Source organism: Ostrea edulis, chromosome 8 (assembly GCF_947568905.1).
Source record: "Ostrea edulis chromosome 8, xbOstEdul1.1, whole genome shotgun sequence".
NCBI lineage: Eukaryota > Metazoa > Mollusca > Bivalvia > Ostreida > Ostreidae > Ostrea > Ostrea edulis.
This window is the reverse complement of record NC_079171.1, coordinates 13,718,830-13,739,472: the sequence shown is the minus strand read 5'-3', so window position 1 is coordinate 13,739,472 and position 20,643 is coordinate 13,718,830. Positions and strand designations below refer to the sequence as shown.

At 34.2% G+C, this 20,643-nt stretch overlaps 3 protein-coding genes and 2 long non-coding RNA genes across 6 annotated transcripts; 4 read left to right on the top strand and 1 right to left on the bottom strand.

Moving 5' to 3' along the window:
• Nucleotides 1-4,907: 4,907 nt before the first annotated feature.
• Nucleotides 4,908-8,499, top strand: LOC130049425 (uncharacterized). 2 transcript variants are annotated; one of them, XR_008797919.1, is made up of 2 exons: nucleotides 4,908-5,628; nucleotides 8,291-8,499. It is a non-coding gene; the product is annotated as an uncharacterized LOC130049425 (long non-coding RNA). The 2 variants fall into 2 exon arrangements; XR_008797918.1 differs by having other exon boundaries at nucleotides 6,230-8,499.
• Nucleotides 8,500-10,251: 1,752 nt separating this feature from the next.
• LOC130049423 (uncharacterized) lies at nucleotides 10,252-14,049 on the bottom strand. The gene is made up of 3 exons (XM_056146952.1): nucleotides 13,697-14,049; nucleotides 13,195-13,316; nucleotides 10,252-12,415 (listed from the first exon to the last, which is right to left on the bottom strand). The coding sequence occupies exons 1-3, from the start codon at nucleotides 13,810-13,812 to the stop codon at nucleotides 12,291-12,293; spliced, it is 363 nt and encodes a 120-aa protein (XP_056002927.1). The 5' UTR covers nucleotides 13,813-14,049; the 3' UTR covers nucleotides 10,252-12,290.
• Nucleotides 13,930-15,180, top strand: LOC130049607 (uncharacterized). Its single transcript, XM_056147450.1, has one exon. It carries the CDS (start codon nucleotides 13,930-13,932, stop codon nucleotides 15,178-15,180), a length of 1,251 nt encoding a protein of 416 aa, XP_056003425.1.
• A 1,970-nt stretch (nucleotides 15,181-17,150) lies between these two features.
• On the top strand, nucleotides 17,151-17,977 carry LOC130049424 (uncharacterized). Its single transcript, XR_008797916.1, has 2 exons — nucleotides 17,151-17,282; nucleotides 17,380-17,977. It is a non-coding gene; the product is annotated as an uncharacterized LOC130049424 (long non-coding RNA).
• Nucleotides 17,978-18,347: 370 nt separating this feature from the next.
• On the top strand, nucleotides 18,348-20,643 carry LOC125662866 (uncharacterized). Its single transcript, XM_048895218.2, has one exon. It carries the CDS (start codon nucleotides 19,174-19,176, stop codon nucleotides 20,641-20,643), a length of 1,470 nt encoding a protein of 489 aa, XP_048751175.2. The 5' UTR covers nucleotides 18,348-19,173.

Sequence of the window (20,643 nt, the reverse complement as noted above, 5' to 3'; positions counted from 1 at the left end):
ACTGTCAAACCAGTGCGTAAGTCCACTCGGCCACAACGACTTCCCCATAAAAGGCATAGGCGCCTGGGTCAAGGATATTGCACTATAACCTATATGTAAACAATGGAGGAAATTCGAACCACGAATAAATATTTCTCTCTGATCTATGGTGTCTCTTTATACATGTTTTCATGTTCTAGGAAGCTTAAATACACGTGTCATTATCACAGAACACTAATTTATACACGTTTTAAAAATATCTTATCCCACTGATTCATAATATATAACAAGGCTTGCAACTCAATTTACCCCTTTCCGTACCCCATGACAGATATTTGTCGATTAAAAGTTATTTACACTGCTTACCAGCCAGTTTCAGGGCCCCATTCACTCCCAGTAATTCTTCTTTAATAATTAAAATCCTCTAATAACAGCTGTCTATCCGTTGTATATTTTTAATAATTTTTTTCTCTCCAGAGTCATCTCATTCAAATCTCTAATCACGGAAGTGCGTAAACAGTACAAAACTCGAAACGGAATAAGGGATATCCGAATTAATCTCGAGTTCCGAAAGATGCTATGGCTATGTAAACCCCAGAGGATATCGATAGTATTGGCGCTATTTGTTATTTGGTAATGCAGACGTGAGTGCCCCCCCCCCCCCCCTATTTTCAACAGTAGTAGTGAGTAGAATATAGTGAATTTAATGACAGGGACGTATGCTTTAATGTCATGAAATAGCAGTAAAATCTCCACACACGGATAACGAAAGTGAAGATTAAAGAACTTCTTTTATATATAGGGGGGGGGGGGGGGGGGCAATTTTCCCACTTTTCCTCTAACTACCCCCTCTCAGCTTTGACAATATTGTGGTATGTGCCAGACAAATTACAAATTCTGTTCTCACTTCCATTATCCATTAATTATCTTTCAGTAATGTATCCTCGATTTTCAAAAATAGGGGGGGGGGGGGGGGGGGGCAAGCCAGAAGATTGTTGGTTTTTCTGTTTTACTTCCCGTCGAGAATGTTATACTCACATTGAGATACCGCAATTTGTAGGTGAGTTAAACTGAAAAACCCGTGATTCTCACTTCTAATTGCCGAGTGTTTGGCAAAACGATCGGAGCGCGAACTCACGACCTCCCGGTTACAAAGCGAAAGTTCAACCACTGAACTCTCGCGACCGGTAGCAGCAGAAAGAATAAAAATCCTCACAAGCAAAGACAATAACAAAAGAAAAGAAAAGAAAGAAAGAAAAAAATTACATCAACAAAATTCCTAATTTGTGCGGGGGAAGAGATGTCTTATAATACAAACCACAAATAATGGTCATTATAAAAAAAGGGGGAGGCAACACTCCCACCCCCCCACTTCCGATTCTACGTGCCTGGGTTTTTTTTAAATTATCTCACCTAAACAACAATTGAGGGGAGGGAATGTATAAGACAAGTAGTGAAACTAATCTAAGCTGAAAGAAAATGATCCTAGTAGGGGAAAAGTGGTAGGAACCTGCCCTTTACCCCCTCTTTCACTTCTGGGTACCTATTTTATTTTGTTCTCATTTCTTTTTATGTCGCATTGTTTTGGAATTCATAAAACCTTGATAGTTTAGGCTGTTGTTAGATAGAGCGCCAATACTCTCGATATCCTTTGGAGTTTACATAGCCTTTCAGAACTCGAGATTAATTCGGATATCCCTTATTCCGTTTCGAGTTTTGTACTGTTTAAGCACTTCCGTGATTAGAGATTTGAATGAGATGACTCTGGAGAGAAAAAAATTATTAAAAATATACAACGGATAGACAGCTGTTATTAGAGGATTTTAATTATTAAAGAAGAATTACTGGGAGTGAATGGGGCCCTGAAACTGGCTGGTAAGCAGTGTAAATAACTTTTAATCGACAAATATCTGTCATGGGGTACGGAAAGGGGTAAATTGAGTTGCAAGCCTTGTTATATATTATGAATCAGTGGGATAAGACATTCTTTAAAACGTGTATAAATTAGTGTTCTGTGATAATGACACGTGTATTTAAGCTTCCTGGAACATGAAAAAATGTATAAAGAGACACCATAGATCAGAGAGAAATATTGTGAATTTATTTTATGAAGAAAGTAAATTTTATTGATTGGATCTATTGTGGTGACCAGGGGATGTGTATACTACCCATTCATAAGTTTTTGATATGTAAAGATTTTGATAATTAAACTCATTGATGCATGCAGCACACCTAAGAAAATTAGAATGAATGAAAAGTATATGCCATGTATTTGTATGATTATCATTTGGTACATATGTAAATGAAAAATTCCAACTTTTCCTTATATGATATGATTTAATAATAACAATACCATATTTATATAGCACCCTTTTCATACACTACATGTATGTACGCTCAAAGGTGACCAATTATGGATTGTTTTTAAGTGGAGGGAAAGCAACAATAAATGGAAATTAGAACATGACTAGATGTATACATGTATATACATAGTAACCATTGCCAAAGTATATAATGTACCAGTGATAATTTTAAAAGTTGATCACAAAACTGCAAAGGACATCAGGGGACAGTGCATTATATTTAACAGGATCCTCCCTGTATCTAATGCAGGGTTGTAATTGTCATTTATAACATGTATATTAAATCTGGTAAAAAATGTGCATATTAGACACCAGTGGACAATGCATTAATTAAATGTTTTTACCAGATCATGCATCAATCTTCTTATATGTAGCAAAATATCGCAGTCTTTGATTTATATAAAATCATAGTAGAAAACATTTAAAATTCCTGAGTGGTGCAGGTCTCATACTCATTTACAGATTGGCAGTTTATAGCTCTGAGTTTCTGTAACCACACACATGTATTACTAATGTTTATTTATGCAAGCATTTATGATATATATTAATCATTAACACATATATTAATGTGACGGGACAATATACATGGATATACAGATCATAACTTTTTCCTTTATTGATACATTATAAGCAGTACATTATATTTTCATAAGTCATTTCTAAAAAAGCAATTCTCCTTTTATGAATGAAATACCTACATGCATTTCTGATCTTTTTAATTAATTTAGATTTACTTGTTCCAATTACAAACTTATAATTACAGAAACACACATGTAATAATATCAATAATCTTTTTCATATTTAGATTAGTCATGTATTAGTATGTTAGAGGACAATCTGTACAAAAATTTAAAATCTTAAATCAAATAATTGAATCACAATTAGGATTACATTGCACTACACTGTAATTAACTATTGTTTTAATATACATCAACTATATTTTGTCTGTAAGAAACCTTTGCTGTTTCATATTTAGTATTACATTTCGCAACATAATTAAACAGTTACAGGTCTCAGAAATCAAAATTGAGCTGTGATCATCCAGAAGCTGTTCTAGAAATTTAGGAGAAGAAATTATTTTGCATGATCATATTACATGGATTTTTTTTTTCAAGTTTGGCCAAGTTAGGATCATAGTGTGCACTGAGTATTATTTAACCTAAAGTAAAGAATTTTGTAATTATAAGCTCCCTTTAATGAAAAGCTGACTGTGCAATGTTAATTATTTTACATGTTTTAGTTTGTGCTATATATTTAACATTTACAGATTGGCAGTTTATAGCTCTGAGTTTCTGTAACCACACACATGTATTACTAATGTTTATTTATGCAAGCATTTATGATATATATTAATCATTAACACATATATTAATGTGACGGGACAATATACATGGATATACAGATCATAACTTTTTCCTTTATTGATACATTATAAGCAGTACATTATATTTTCGTAAGTCATTGTAAAAAAAATTGTGAATTAAATACAATTGTAACTGATCAAAATATTTATTATATTGCATGTTGATGGAGTTTTGAAAATCTAAAAGCATAAATTAAGGCATCAAATAAATATTGTGTTTCTGACCAAAAATTAAACACACTATCCTTAGTTTTTAAAATAAACATATATTGTTGAAGATATCATTGAAGAAACATTGTTTGACATCTGTAATTCAATTTTATCTATAATAAGGAATTTTAATCAAACTAAATCTAAAAGTTTGATTGACAAGTGAAAATAAGTTCAATAAGACACAATTAATTTGTTTAAATGGAGATTGTGATCAGAATATTAAAACTTAATTGTTTACAGTTAAAGAAAAAAGTTACGAATTATATATGTTCCAATCTGAATTGAAATTAGACTGGTATATTCGAATCGTCTTCGGTACACCTCAATACAAGGAAGTGTATCATAGGGAAATGGGATTCTTTTTCTCTTGCCATTATTTTGACTTGCACAGCAATTTATATTTTTAGCCTAAATTTCAAATCATAATACTGTAACGGGAACCAGTCTGTTTCCGGCCGCAAAGTGTACTCAGTCTGCCCAAAGCATAAAAACTATCAAAGTACCCTTAAACTCTGTACTGAAGGGCGTAATACTAAGGAACAGACTAAGTCCACTGACAATGTCAATTTACAATGACTGGTCCTGTTTTTGTTCAACCCAGATTCAGATAATATAAGATTCCCAAATTATGATCAACACCTTGGACTAAGAAGAGAGTTTGAAAGTTTTAACAGATCATTTATTATAGTATAATACTGAATAATTTGATTGACAACAAATAACATATAAGTTTTCAAAATAATCTTCAAAAATGTAAATAAAATAGAAAGGTATATGAGTTAGAAAACGAAGATGAATTGACCACTGAGTAATTAATAACCAAAATGAATTTAAATAACAAAAATAAATAAGGGGAAAATGAAAATATTACGGCCTAAAAAATATCAAAGGAGAAGGGAATAGGCTTCCATACAACACCTAGCAAACCCTAAAGCACATGGTGGCTCGCTATACCAGCACAACTGTATGTAAATTCCTAAGTATCAAAAAGGCACTAAGCTCAGTAATTTCTCTACATAAAAAAATAACTACAATGCTATATAAAGTAAAGTTGTAAAGGGACATCTAATTCAACCCTGAACCAGTCTGACTCTATCCAGGGACTAAATTACATCTTAAAGAATTTAGACTATTTCCTAAACAGGTAAAAAATAAGACTGCACGAGCAGTCCGGGATTTAACCCAAGAGAAGAAGAGAAGAATAGAGAGAGCACGAACCTGTGGGTTCTTTAGCCCCTAGCAAAGTGACTTGAAACTGCCGCTGTCACTGTTTATATACTAACTCTAACCAATGAAAATGACTCTAACTAAGAGACTTTGAAAACTGCAGGGTGAAAATCTAAAACGATTTCTGGTGAGTTTAAGGCACTAGCTTTAAACCAATGAAAAGTTAGGAAACAAATTAACTTTGGAATGATTGACAAGATGGAGGCAAATTCAACAGTATAAACAGCACATGTGAGAAAAATAGTAAAGTGAACAATTTACATCTGATTCAGAGTTTACACAAAAATGATGATCTACAGTATGTATAGTAGCATAAACATAGGTAATGAATTAACAATTTAAATGTCAATTAAACCAAAACTGTCACAATATATATTTGTGCATGTGTCTGCTTTCAGTGTACTTTTTGGGGACTTTGAGTGATTCACCACCCTTTGAACAAATGTATTTTGAGATCCTCAAAGGAATCCTAGATTTGTCAAGGTATCGCATCTTCCTATATATAAATTGAATGTAATGATTATGTTTTCAAGATTTTAAAGGAGATTATTCTGTCTACAAAGCGAGATAATTTTATCTGTCCTTAAATTTTTAACCAAGCTATACACTGCATGCAGATAATTTTGTTTCTTAAAAAATTGTTATAGTATTTAAACATCTTTTTATGCATGGTTGTATATGTACATGTAACAGAACTTATGAAGTACATGTATATGTGTTCAGTGTTTTATTATATAAAATCTACTTAGGGGTACAACTACATTTACAAATTATGTACATGCATACAAAGGCACAAACACAATTTCTACCTCAAAACTTTCATCAGATACAAGTCAAAAAAATCAAGATTATAAGAATTAAGCTAATAATTATACATGTAGCAAATCTTAGAAATATTTTCATGAAGAGATACATTATTGCTTATGCTATCACTTTGCCTGTCTTGGTTGAGTATATAGTACACTTGCAGATGACACACACTGTTTCATGGAATACTGAATCTTAATTACTGACAAATCGTATAATTTCATAATATTACATTTTTTGTTACATACTAAATAAGTGCATGATTTTTTCCTTTTAGAAGCCATGTTTTAATTGCTATCCATCAAATAGCACTGTGTCTTGCATGTGTAAATTGCAAATATTATTCAGTGTCTTAGTATAAATCATTAGTATTTTGAAGCATGATGTTACAGTTAGTTTATTATGTCTCCCCTCTTCCAGGGGGATCGAGACATTGTTTTTGTATTTTCTGTCTGTCACAAATTCTTGTGAATGCTTCTCCTCCTACCGTATATGGCTTATCCGCTAGACTTGAAACTTTGTACAATGCTTCAATGCCATATGGAGATGTGCATATTGTTGGGACGGGAGGATCCAATTATTTTCCTAAAAGTTATAGTGGATCTAAGAGGGGTGGAAGATGTTTAAATAACTTGTGAATGCTTCTCCTCTGATATGGATTATCAGAGTTAGACTTAAATTTTTCACAATACTTCAATGCCATTTGCAGATTGGCATATATTGTAGGGATAGGAAGATCCAATTGTTTTCTTAAAATCTTAGGGGTGGAGGGTATAAAATAATTTGTGAACACTTCTATATGGCTTATCGGAGTTCATAAATGCTTATATGCTTCTGCTCATGCTTTCTCCTCAATACCATACAGTACAATAAGGGGCAGTTTCATTTGGAGAACTTCCAATTTGGGGAGCTCAGGGAGACATTTGTATTTCCTAATAAACAATCTTTAGTTTCAAATTGTGATTATGGTATTTTTGTTTCTCTTCTATAAAATGTTAATTATATTAAATATCTATTTTGAAAAAATATCATAAAATATATATGTAAAGTTATAATTAATTTTTTTCTTTCTGGTACAATAGGCATAGTGTATATGCAGTGTAGGTAGAGATAAATCACATAGCAAAGAAAAATTCCAAATTGATTTTAGCTCACATGAGCTGCATGAAAGCTTGAAAGAGCAATTCTGATCACTTTTTGCTGTCATCAGTCCATCTGTACAACCTTTTCAACTTCTTCTCCAGAACCATAGTGTTAATTTTAGCCTAACTTGCCACCCTTCACAGGGGAGATAATCACAAAATAGGGTGGGTTCATTAAAAGTCTTCTCAAGAACCACAGGGTCAGAAGAGCTGAAATTTACAAGCAAGCTTCCTGGCATAGTGTAGATTCAGGTTTATTAAAATCATGACCCCCTAGGGATAGGATGGGGCCACAATAGGGGATCAAAGTTTTACATGCAAAGGTATAGGGAAAATCTTTTAAAAATCTTCTTCTCAAGAACCACTGGGCCAGGAAAGCACAAATTTACAAGAAAGCTTCCTGACATAGTGCAGATTCAAGTTTGATAACATCATGGCCCCCGGGGGTAGGATGGGGCAACAATTGGGGATCAAAGTTTTACATACAAATATATAGGGAAAATATAACATATTCTCAAGAACCAATGGACCAGAAAGTAAGACAAAAGTTTATATTTACATGAAAGCTCCCTGACATAGTGCAGATTCAAATTTGTTAAAATCATAGCTCCCAGGGGTAGGATGGGGCCACAATAGGGGATCAAAATTTCACATACAGATATATAAGGAAAATCTTTTGATTTTTTTTTTTTTTAAAGAATCACTGGGCCAGAAAGTCTTACATTTATGTCAAAGCTTGCTGACATAGTGCAGATTTAAGTTTGTTAAAATTATGCCCCCCCCCCCCCCAGGGGAAGGGTGTGGCCACAATAGGGGATCAAAGTTTAACATACAAATATATAGGGAAAATCTTTTTCTCAAGAAGCCATTGGGACAACGAAATTTACATTCACATGAAAGCTTCCTGACATACTGCAGATTCAATTTTGTAATAATCATAGTTACGGGGGTAAGTTGGGGCCACAACAAGGATCAAAGCTTTACATGCAAATATACAAGAACAATATGTGCCAAGGTAACTCATGTGAGCAATGTGGTCCATGGGCCTCTTGTCTTTAATGCTATTGATACTAAATTGAAACAGAATAGATATCTAGAAGGAGTAATTAAGACAATCAATCAGTATTCATATTTCATACTGGAAAATAAAATTTAGATAGCTTATATTGATCATTGTGAATTTTTTTTTCTTTCAGAGATTCATTTTGAGGAAATAGGTGGTGTGCAGTGCACATTCCTAAATGAATTCATCAGTTTACATTAAGGATCTACCTTCAAATCCTGTAATCTGGGATGCTCTAAAGTGCATGTCACAGACTAAAGTTATAAAAATAACTTCCAAGAATTTTTAAGAAATTGTTATATACATGTATACTGATATTGAATTAAATTTTATAAAATTTCAGCATTTGATTTTATGTATATATAGACATATTGTAAAAATTTTCCACTCTAAAGGTTAAATTTCTTTAATACTTAAGACAAAAAATTTTTTTGCAGATACAGTGGTGTAACATTGTCTTACTTTCTGATCAATACATATAGATAAGAAAACTATGTATATTTCAATAAATGTGGAAAATTTTCAACCATTGAATTTTCATTTATGAGTAGTAACTTGTACATAGTACTTCTTAACCAACTTTGATACTGTATAACTATAACTACCTGCATGCATGCATTGCAGAGCACGTACAGCCGTAGTAATAATTCACATTTGCTGATGAATTGCTTTAACATAAAGAGTAAAATTAGTACGTTAAGTTTTAAATTTATGAAAATGCATTTTAGGCTTTTCACAGATATTTCTTAAGATATATAGAAAATATGTATACATTCATATAATTGTATAAATCCTGCTAATCTAGCTTCTTCCTAAGTGAGGTGTATAGCACGCCATATTTATACAATGTATCTACGGGGTATTCCTTTAAGGATTTCATACATAATTTATGAAATATCTTCTATTTCTGATAAGATATCTAACAAATCTTATAAGATATATATCTCATATAATATATAGTTTATAAAATATTTAAGATATAATAAATTATGAAAGATATCTCCTAAGCTTTATAAGATATCTTGTATATCAAATGATATAATGTTTAACAGATATCTTATAAAACATAAAATATCTTAAATGTTTTATAAGATTTCTCACAAGCTTTATAAGTTATCTTACATATCTTATAAGATATCTCATAAACAATTTTTAAAAAAATATAGCTCAAACTTTGATATATCTTATAATCTTATAAAAGTAAATTCATATGATACATTATAAAGTTAACAAGATGTCTTATAAAATTTCGTTTTTGAGATATCTTAAAAAATATCTTATTAAGTTTGAGATATCTTAAAAGACATAAGATATATGTTTTAGAAGATAACTTATAAACTATATACCATATTTTATCATCTTTTATCAGATATCCAATTATAAAGGATACAATTAATATATTTCATAAACTTTAGAAGATATCTTGTAAGTTTAATAAGATATCTTATAAAATTTATGAGATATCTTTAAAGAGGAATAAATCTAAAAATAGCATGCTATAGAAGTGTAGTAATAGAATCTAACAATAACATTAATTTCATTTTTTCTGTGACGTTGATGATTACCTTATAATGTGATATAGTATTTTGTGCAGTTTATATGAGTCGCAATTATACTATAAGGGAGGAATCGCACATTTTCTTCACCAATTCTATTTTCAATGCAAAATATTCTCTTTTTGTAACCAATGCTGAAGATAACTTAATTTGTTAAAAATCCTTGACAAGAGAAAAAAAAATTGTTTTGTCCTGTGACTTGCCCACTCTACAAAATCCTAAATCGGGGAGGGGGAACTTTTCTCCTAAGTTCGAAAAAATTCATGATTTCTTAATTCGGAGGGGGGAGGGGGTGTTAAAAACTTACTACCAAAGATAAATTTTTTTTATACAAATTCTCCATGAATACATGCATATATGTTTGCAGTTCTGTCTTTACCCTAAATACTACTATATAAATGAAAAATGGAAGAAATAAGTCTCCCCAATTTCTTTATTTGCATATGTTATAAACAATGGAATTATTACCGTTCCCCCCCCCCCCCCCCTCATGACACGACAATAAGACTAAATATCAGTTAAACTACAATCTAAATCTTTAAATGACTTTAACTTCCTGAGCTTTTCACTATTTCACAATAGTATGACAGTACTAAATTGAATTTTCTAATTTGCATTGATGATACATGTCTATTACAGTATATAGAAAATGACTATAGCTTTGGCAGATTTATTTCCGGTTTCCTTCACTGCGGAATTTGACCTCACCTCTAACCTTTTAATGGGTCAAAAACCCACGTGGTGTAAATTTAAATAACAATAACGTTAGTATGGGTGTACGTACTGATGCTCTGACACACGTCGATTGGTCTTTTGTTTACAAAACTGAACAAATTCGAGCTAGATCTTTGTTGTCAATATTCAGCGCATGCGCAATAGCGATTTCTAGTCAACTCGTACCCTGACCGACTCGTACCCAGGTCAACTCGTACCTAATAGGTCAACTCGTACCCAAAAAGCAAAAGTCAACTCGTACCCAAGAATCTGGCCATAATGCAATATATCTATACGCATATAAGTGACATATCGCTTAGGTACGAGTTATCATCATATTGAAGAGGAGGAGTCAACTCGTAACCAGATTCTTGGGTACGAGTTGGCTAGTCCTACAGATTCCTCAATCGTAACAACTCAGCTATTTCCGTAACCGACCGAGGTCTCAAACTACCAGAAAATGGAGGAAAATTCGCCTCCATGAGGCCATTTTTTTAATTTCATATTTTGTTACCATGGCAACCAATTTTTTCACATAATGTATATGCATCTTGAAAGTACACATATGAAAGATTTTGAAGGTCCATGATGACACCTACTGCTAGCCTGGTAATGGGTTGAAATACACTCAAGCACCTGTCATCCTGAGAGTAAAATGTCACCAAAAATGATGAGAATCGACCCATTTTCAAACCCTCGTGATTCCCCTCAAAAAATTTTCACAGTATAATGACAGGTTTCAACTTTTAGCAAAAATCCTAACATTTCCAACAAGGCCAAATTTGCAATAGGGTCCTTGATTCCTTTTCGAGATATTTTGCATCAAAGATGTATCATGCTGTTTTCAACTTACCGTTTAAAGTGAAAGTAGAAGTACCCATCTACAAGTCAAACTCTCCTACATCTCACAGTCAGTTTCGAATCCCATTAAAAGGCACCAGATCAATGTAGAATGGTCACCTCCCTATATTAATACAGATATCAACTACAATGGAACTATTTAAATTCTATAAAATACTCTTTTAACATATTTACATTTTAACCCTGGTCACTTTAGCTTCGTATTGGCAATTCGCCAGGTATATTGAGACTTTAAGGTCTCAAACTACCAGAAAATGGAGGAAAATTCGCCTCCATGAGGCCATTTTTTTAATTTCATATTTTGTTACCATGGCAACCAATTTTTTCACATAATGTATATGCATCTTGAAAGTACACATATGAAAGATTTTGAAGGTCCATGATGACACCTACTGCTAGCCTGGTAATGGGTTGAAATACACTCAAGCACCTGTCATCCTGAGAGTAAAATGTCACCAAAAATGATGAGAATTGACCCATTTTCAAACCCTCGTGATTCCCCTCAAAAAATTTTCACAGTATAATGACAGGTTTCAACTTTTAGCAAAAATCCTAACATTTCCAACAAGGCCAAATTTGCAATAGGGTCCTTGATTCCTTTTCGAGATATTTTGCATCAAAGATGTATCATGCTGTTTTCAACTTACCGTTTAAAGTGAAAGTAGAAGTACCCATCTGGACAAACACCACCAAATGTTTTCCCATAGACTTCCATACAAATTCCAATCACTGTCAATTATTTATTAAGCCAATTTTCAAAAAATCAGTCACCATTCAGCAAAGTTCATCATCTCCCCCTTCAAAATTCCACCAAAAAATATATGGCTTGCCGTTGCGTTTTTCCTTCAAATTTTGGCCTGTTTACAACTAGTGTAGATCCGCACTGAATGAAATTGTCCATCCAAATATCACCTCTCCACTCAGATCTTCCCTTTATAACTTCTGTATCTTTCTACATATTCTGTTATGTCACCTGTCATTTTTATCACTTATATTTCACTATTAAATTCCATCACAAAGATTTTCTGTTAATGACCAATCAGATCTCCTGTCAACTTTTCTTCTCCGCACAACTTTGGGTGTCCACAATGGCGGCGCCCTGTAGCTAGGCAATTCTGGTGTTTTTCCTATAACCAAATGGAAAACAAAGTGAAAAAGTGGCCAATTTGACATTTTTAGATAACATGCACATAGTACATGTAAAATATGTAACATGAAAAAATTACATGAAAAAACATGTAAATTATGACTATCTATATAATGTAACCCCTCACACATGATGAACTCAACTGTGATATGAAGCTGTGTTGAATGTCAACTTTATAATGACTTTTTACAGTGCTTATTGAAGTAAAAAATGTAAATAACAGTCTTATTGTCTTATTTTTTATGTTTTCAAGAGGATGTGAGGATTCACATGTAATTTACATATTCAGGGTACATTCTACCCGGTTTTTGAAAAAATGGCCAAAAAATCTTAATTTATCAAGGAAAAATGCTTTCAAAATGCATTTACTTTTCCAATTCAGAATAAATTCACTAAGCTGCTGACAGCCAATTAATAGAAGGTTATCAAAACATATGAGGGGTAATCTGATCTAGTAGTGTTGTTTCTCTGTAACAGTAAAACTGTCACTACCCTCTTTAACTCAGATACATTTTGAAGTGAGGGTTGCTATCATGATAATAAATTATTACACGATATCATTTAAACTTGACATGATGCTGATAGAGCACTGGAAAAAGCACATCACAAGTGAATTTCACTTCAGACAGAATAGTCCTAGCAGAATTATATGTCAGTTTTCAAAGATGGGAAAATTCAAAAAAGGGAATAATTATGGTTTTAAGCCAAAATATGTGCCTCACAACAAGGGGAAATTACATGAAAAAAAAGAAAACTCACCTGCACCATTCACGAGAGTTGACAGGGAAACCCTACAACTGGTGATGCATCCACCCTCTCTGTGCGAGGAGCAGGAAATGATGCTCAGGCCTGGGTGCCACCGACTGCTTCGGCCAAGACCCCTGAAAAAGGAAGGAAACCATGAGACTTTAAATCAGGCTGAATCCTCAGGGTAACGATTACAATTCTTCTAACTTTCTTAAATTATGAAACAAAACCTCTTTGAGTAGAAAATATTTTTTCTAATTCTCAGAATAGGCCCACATATGGCCAAATTGGCTGAAATAAGGGGTATCCCTAAGATCCTGTAAATTTAATTAGCTTAATTAATTTTATAATTAATAAACTCTCTAAATTATAGCAACATTACAATAATTGTTCATTCATATGAAGAGAAAGTTACAAAAAACAGTTGTTAGGGACTGTGATGAGCCTCTTGACTCAACTTTGAGAACAAGTATAGTCAAAGGGAAGTAACTCTAATTTCTGAAAATGAACTTGCCTGGTTAGGAAGTAATCAGGTACATAACTGATTTCGGCAGGTGTGAAAATGACTCCTACAGACTGCTGCATCTGGAAAAGACATGTGGCATGTTCAACGCAGAGTTCAAAGAACATGGGCGGGCCAATCCAGGCTGTAATGGTGACCTAACCTGGGACTTGGACTCTGAAGAGAGGCGTGGCCTGGGCACTAGGTTACGGCTTAAATGTAACACCTGCACCTACGTGTCCAAAATGTATAGCCTCTATGTCGAAGTAGAATCCGGTTCCAGGGGAAGGAAAGCAGCAGCAATAAATTATGGCCTACAAATAGGTCTCAGTCAAACCCCCATTGGCAGTTCTTCTCTTCGTAAAATCCTCATGTCAACCAACACCCCACCTCCAGCCGAGTCTTCTCTACAAAAAACAAGCAACACCATTATGCAAAAAGTAATCACCTTAAACAAGTCTGATATGAAAAAAAGATGTAAGAAATTAGTTGATATTAATAAATTGAGGGGGGCCAAAAGTCCAAAAACCATAGGAATTCAGTGCGACGGGATGTATAATAACCCCCTATATTCTGGGGTAGGGGAAACCCCCTTCCAGCCAGCTACACAAACCGTCTTCTCAATTGCAGAGAATGTGACCAGTAGTCACGAAATAATATCTTTAGTAACTAAAAACAAAATATGCCCCAAAGGACAACATCTCAAGAACAATCCCAGTCATGTGTGCACTGAGCAGACATGTGGGGCGAATATACCTATGGCCAAAAACATCGGTGATGAATTCACCTGGGCCAAGGAAGGCATGGAAGACCTTCTCAAGAATGATTTATGTGTCAAGGACATAACATCAGATCCTGACAGCACGATATACAAGGCCGCAGAGTCTTTGCATGCTGAAGGCAAGCTGCAGGACAAACCGAGACATTTTCTCGACACACGGCATCTTGCCGAAAATGTCAGAAAGGCCATCAAAAAAGACCAATCTGTACAGAAAATCATGCCCAGAAATTCAAAAGCAGAGATAAATAAACTACTACATAACTTTGCCATAGATTTTACAGACAGGTGCACTGGTGAAATAAACCAGGCACAAATAAAGTGTACAGGTCATGCGGGCAAAATTAAGAAGCAGCTCTCTTATGCAAGTTATGCTATAATTTGTTGCTACATGGGTGAACATGCCTTATGCAAAAAACACTCTTTAGTCTGCAAGGGTGGTAAGAAGAATTGGCTTAGTAAAAGTGCTTACCTTGATGAAAACTTCAGAATTCCTTACTCCAGGGCCAATGCAAGGATTCTTAGAGCCTGTGTCAATAAACGGCTTGCTCCGTCAGTGCTAGACAAATCCATTCTAAATAGCAATACACAGAAAGTGGAGAGCTTTAATCGACGTCTAAGGCGTTCACTACCCAAGAATGTCAGGCAATTCTGGTGTTTTTCCATCTACAAGTCAAACTCTCCTACATCTCACAGTCACAGTTTCGAATCCCATTAAAAGGCACCAGATCAATGTAGAATGGTCACCTCCCTATATTAATACAGATATCAACTACAATGAAACCATTTAAATTCTATAAAATACTCTTTTAACATATTTACATTTTAACCTGGTCACTTTAGCTTCGTATTGGCAATTCGCCAGGTATATTGAGACTCGAGTGTTTTACGTAACATGTGTTGTAGAATATCCATCACTAAAGGGACGTTCATGATCCGTTTGTTCAAAAATGCACTTTCAGTGAAAAAAAACACCAGTAACTAAAAGATAAACATTACTTACGAAAAACACTGTCAAACTTTGCGCCATGTTGGATGCAGAAGGTGAAGGTCAGAAATCCTGAAGAGTAAACATGGAGTCTTTATATCCACCGCTTCCTTACTGTAGCATCGACTAGGAACCTAAATAAACTACATGGCAGGGTTTTTCCAGTCTCATGTATGCAGCCGATCGCTTAACAATACACCAAATTACATATTGGCGCCGATTCTCTGTTACGACTTTATATATTCCACATTATACCCGGAAGTAATAAAACCGAAAGTGAACTTACAGACCCTATGAGTAGGTCAAGCAGGAAGTAAAATAATTCACGTTGGGAGGTTTTCGGATCACCTCGGTCTATTCCATCTAACATTACAGTAGAGTACCAGAATGTACCGAATGGGCCAGCTAGTTATAGTAGTTTAAAATACTATATAACGCCAGTCACGGAATTTATTACAAAGGAGAACGATATCAAGGTAATGACAACTTTTCTATGCAAATTGTTTTGACTTTTACATTTTATTTTTGTTTGTTGTTGATTTCTTTAAAAGAACATCAAATTAATGTATAGTATGCTTTAATTTGCACATCTTCGCAAGATAGCTTAAATTGCACTGAGTCGGAAATTCGGAAATAATTCGGAAATATATTCTGATCGTTTATATCAGAAGTGTTGACTGATTTACGATTTCCCTCAAAATTTTGCTTTGCTATAAATGATTTATTGAATATTGTTTTACGTCCCTCTCGAGAATATTTCACTCATATGGAGATGTCATCATTGCCAGTGAAGGGCTGCAAAATTTAGGCCTATGCTCGGCGCTTACGGCCTTTGAGCAGGGAGGGGTCTTTATCGTGCCACACTTGCTGCGACACGGGACCTCGGTTTTTGCGGTCTCATCCCTATTTAGTCGCCTGTTATGACAAGTAAGGGGGTACTGAGGACCTATTCTAACCCGGATCCCCAGGGAATGAAAGTTTACCCACCCACCCAAAATTAGATCTACATAGTACATGCCATTTTTCGTAACATGTAATAAAAAATTGACGAAAATATTTGTAAGCACGTGCTTACAGTGCTAAAATGTAGCTACCCATTGGATATAAGTTTATATATATATATATATATCCGACTTTCGTGACGTTGTAATTTTTGGTTCAATCGGCATAAAATTGGCAATTTTAAACTCACGATATTAAAAAAAATATGTTTAATTCTGTCATAATTTTTTTACAAAAATGATGAACAAGATTTGCTGTTTCGACCAGTACCATTTTTCTTATTGTGTGATTTTTCAGGGCCGTAAATTAACCTTCAATTTGGAGGAGGCAGGAAATTAGGCGGGGGTCTGGGCTGAGCACATTTTGTGCACACTGAACACGTTTCGTGCAAAATCCTTGATTCTAGGGCCTTCTAAGATGTTACTTGACAAACTCATTCTAAAAGAAAGATTTGGAATGCTTTTTATATAAGGGAGGTATCATGTTCTTAGTTATTGGAAACAACATAAATTCTAATGAACTTTAAATTTTAATTTTTTTTTTTGGCTCAAAAGTTGGAGGAGGCAGCTGCCTCCTCCGCCTCCATGTAATTTACGGCCCTGTTTTTATTTAATAAATTTCCTTAATGGCAATTGAAGCTATCTAATCCGTCTTTTACCGTCTGTGCGTAACTCGGGTTCACCTCGGGCTCTCCGCGAGCTATTTGTCAAATCGACCAATGAAAAGAAAGATTATAAATCGCAGATTGGAATGATACCTGATTTGCTACATTTCATAGTAAACAAAGCAGAGAATAAACGTTTCTTGGAATACAACGCATATTTTAAATGGTAAGCGGTATTTTAATGAAAAGAATTCACATATATTTTAAAAATTCAGTTTCTTTTCTATAGAAATCTTTATTTATTGGGCTGATATATTAAACAGGCCGCCCCGGATCCCCCGGTGGAAAACGACCTCGCCAGTGTCAGAGACTGTGAGGACGGCGACATCGGCGAGAAAACGACGTCGTCGAACATCATCATGACAAATAATGTTCAAGGCAAGATTTTTTATGCATTTTGTCACGTCTAAATGATTATGATACTGTCAAATTTATTTTATAAGAATGATGAAAATGTACATGTACATGATTGAATAAGAAAGTCTTTCGAATTTCCTCGACACATTAAAATATATTGAAAAGTGTTTTCCATGGGTAATAGTAGACAAAATTAAGCAGTGCGTTTTAAAATGATATAGTAATGGTTATAGTATTTCAAACTTCTGAATTCGCATTTCATGTACACAGATTTTTTTGCTGCACCTTATTTTTATATACTTTCAGAAGATTGTTTGCTGGTCAACATCTTGATGAGTGTCACTGCTGGTCAGTGGTCGGTGAGATAACTAAATGTAAAGAACTGTAGATCCATGTTGGCTGTGATATTTGCTGGCAAATATCAAACAACCACAAACCAGATTATATTGACTGCTGGACAGTGAACTGGTTTTAAATATTAAGGAATTAAATAATTGAATTTCATCGTTATGTCTTTGTTATGAAATTGTAGATGTGGATAGAAAATTTCCTACAAATGGAGATATCATCAGTTGTCTTTTTGATGGGAGGACATTTCCTGAAAACTTTAAAGTCCTTAAAACAAAGTATTCATCTTCCAAGTGGGAAAATTGTTCAGTGCGTGTGTTTCGCACAAAAATATTTAGGCTAAAGAACAAAGTCAAAGAGTTAAAGAGGAACAAAAATGCAGAGGCATTATCAGACCTTCTGAAACAAAATTTTGAATTCCCCATGCCAAAGGTTGAGATGCCCATATTTGACGATGACAGCAAATCTCAAAAGCTGAATTACCTCGTCAACGAAACAAAACATGTTGTATATGAAAATAGAAATCTGTAGCGGGAACTGCTTGATGAACAAGAGCATCAAAGGAATTTAAATTTACAAATTTATCATTCTGAAAAAAAGATTGATATGTTGAAAGTTTTAGATTCTTGCACAATGAAACACCAAAGTGCATTGTCTAAAACTAAAGATTTGAAAGTAATGGAGAAAGAGTGTGAGCAGTGGGAAAGAAAGTACAATGATCTGTCGGAGAAGCTGGATAAAACTTTAGAAAATTTTGTTGCTTTGAAAGAAAGGGCTAAGAAACTTGATGTTCGAAACTCAAACAAGAAATTGAAAAGAAGAGATGAGAAAATCAGAGAATTGAATTGAATGATAAGAATGAGTTGATAAGGGAGAAAGAATTAGTTATAGAACAAATGAGAGAAGAGAATGAAAGAAAGGATGAGCAAGTAGAGAACCTGAAAAAGGAAAAGAGAAATTTGTTAGTTAAGATTTGTAGACTGAACAAAAAGCAGAAAGAAAATTCTGAGTTTGACAAATTTATTGCAGAAAATGAAACAAAAATTATGAATTTTAAACAAGAAATACTGGCCAAAGAGGAAAAGATAATTGAATTAGAAGAGATTAACAATGTTTTGCGGGACTCTGAGATTACTTGCTTCCATGATGGTAAATATACCAATGAGATACGAGAAACAATCATGGCTTTGACAACAGAATGTGGTGTTAGTTGTAAGAAAGTTAATCAGGTTATTTAAACTGTTTTGAAAAATGTAACAGGTAAGACATTGTCAAGACTACCAAGTGCTGGTGTCAGGTCAAGGTTGCTTATTGAAGCAAAACGAATTGCCCAATGTCAGGTGGCAGAGGCTATGATCAATTCGTCAAATATTGGTGATCTGACAGGTCATTGCCTGCATCAAGATGGAACATCTAAGTTCCATCAGCATTTTCAGTCTTTCCAATTGACTACACCAGATCATAGGACATACTCAATTGGAATGACTGAAGTTGGTAGTGCTGATGCAGACACTTTAATGAAAGCTTTTGAAACTAACATATCTGATCTCTCAAAATGTTTGAGAAATGATGACAAATGTTTTTCAAAACTTGTCTCCAGCATCATATCCACCATGTCTGATCAAGGTGCAACCAACCCAGTTTTCAATAGACAACTGGAAGAACTACGAGAAAATCTTCTACCTGATGTCATTGAAAATTGGGATGAAATTTCAGAGGTGAACAGACTGGAAATAGGAAAAGTTTCCTCATTTTTTTGCAAAATGCATGTATTTGTGAATATGGCTAGTGAAGTAGACAAATGTTTAAATGTTTTTGAAAATAATGTTTGTTTGGGTAGAAATCCTTATAGTTTTGAGTGGAAGGAAAGTGGTGCCTCAAGACTGACTAGAACAGTCAGCAAAGCATTAACAATGCATGGCTGTGAAAAGTCAGGGGTGGGATCCCACTTTTCTACATACCTAAAAGATAAAGGTGCAAAAAACAAACTCATAACATTTCGAGGTCATCGGTTTAATCACCTTTTCTATGCAGCTGGGGCTACTTACCATCACCTTGAAGATATAAAAGTATATCTGGACAGTTGGTCAGATCCAAATGATTTACTAAAGAGCATTTCTTTTGACATCAATGAAAAAGCATACCTAAGCAGTCTCAGAGCTTTAGGCATTATTGACAAGGTCATAACAGGTCCCTTTTGGAGAATCATTGAGAGAACAGCAAATAACCTGGATTTAAATCCTGTGTTACTAAATTTGAAATTGAGTTTACAAGATTTATCCCATGATGCGACACCTCTCTTAGAAGGTCACCCAATTTTTCCAGATGAGAATGTCCATAAGGATGAGATTTATGAATCATTATTTGAAAACACAAATGATCCAGCATTTGAAATGTATACACAAATGGCTTTAGAGTTAGCTCTGGGTGGCATGTTGTTGATACTGGAGAGGCAAGCAAAAGATCAACTTCCAGGGGGAATATTTCATGAACCATCTGAAAATGATCAAAAAAGAGCCTCTGCTGTACCAACAACAAACACTTGTTCTGAAAGAGATTTTGCCCAATTGGATGTTTTAATGAGACTTAAGCCATCAGCATCAACAACAGCGTATGAGTCTGTGATCATGTGGACAAACAATAAAACAACCATTTGGCTAAATTCTCTCTCAGATAAACAAAGAAACTCAATTATTGATGATGCAAGAAAGTCTGCACCTGAAATGATGGAGATGACAAAACAGAGACAAAGGTGTTTGTATGAAAAGAAACTTGAGATATTAAGAACCAAACAGGAGAAAAAAAATTATGCAAGAAAATAA

Excerpts from the sequence above, each read along its gene's own strand:
- LOC125662866 (XM_048895218.2), top strand. The coding sequence starts at position 19,174 with ATGATCAATTCGTCAAATATTGGTGATCTGACAGGTCATTGCCTGCAT.
- LOC130049607 (XM_056147450.1), top strand. The coding sequence starts at position 13,930 with ATGTATAGCCTCTATGTCGAAGTAGAATCCGGTTCCAGGGGAAGGAAA.
- LOC130049423 (XM_056146952.1), bottom strand. The coding sequence starts at position 13,812 with ATGTTCTTTGAACTCTGCGTTGAACATGCCACATGTCTTTTCCAGATG. Across the intron at positions 13,317-13,696 it reads CCTGATTACTTCCTAACCAG|GGGTCTTGGCCGAAGCAGTC; the intron begins GCAAGTTCATTT and ends TTCCTTTTTCAG. Across the intron at positions 12,416-13,194 it reads AACTCTCGTGAATGGTGCAG|GAAAAACACCAGAATTGCCT; the intron begins GTGAGTTTTCTT and ends ATTTGGTTATAG.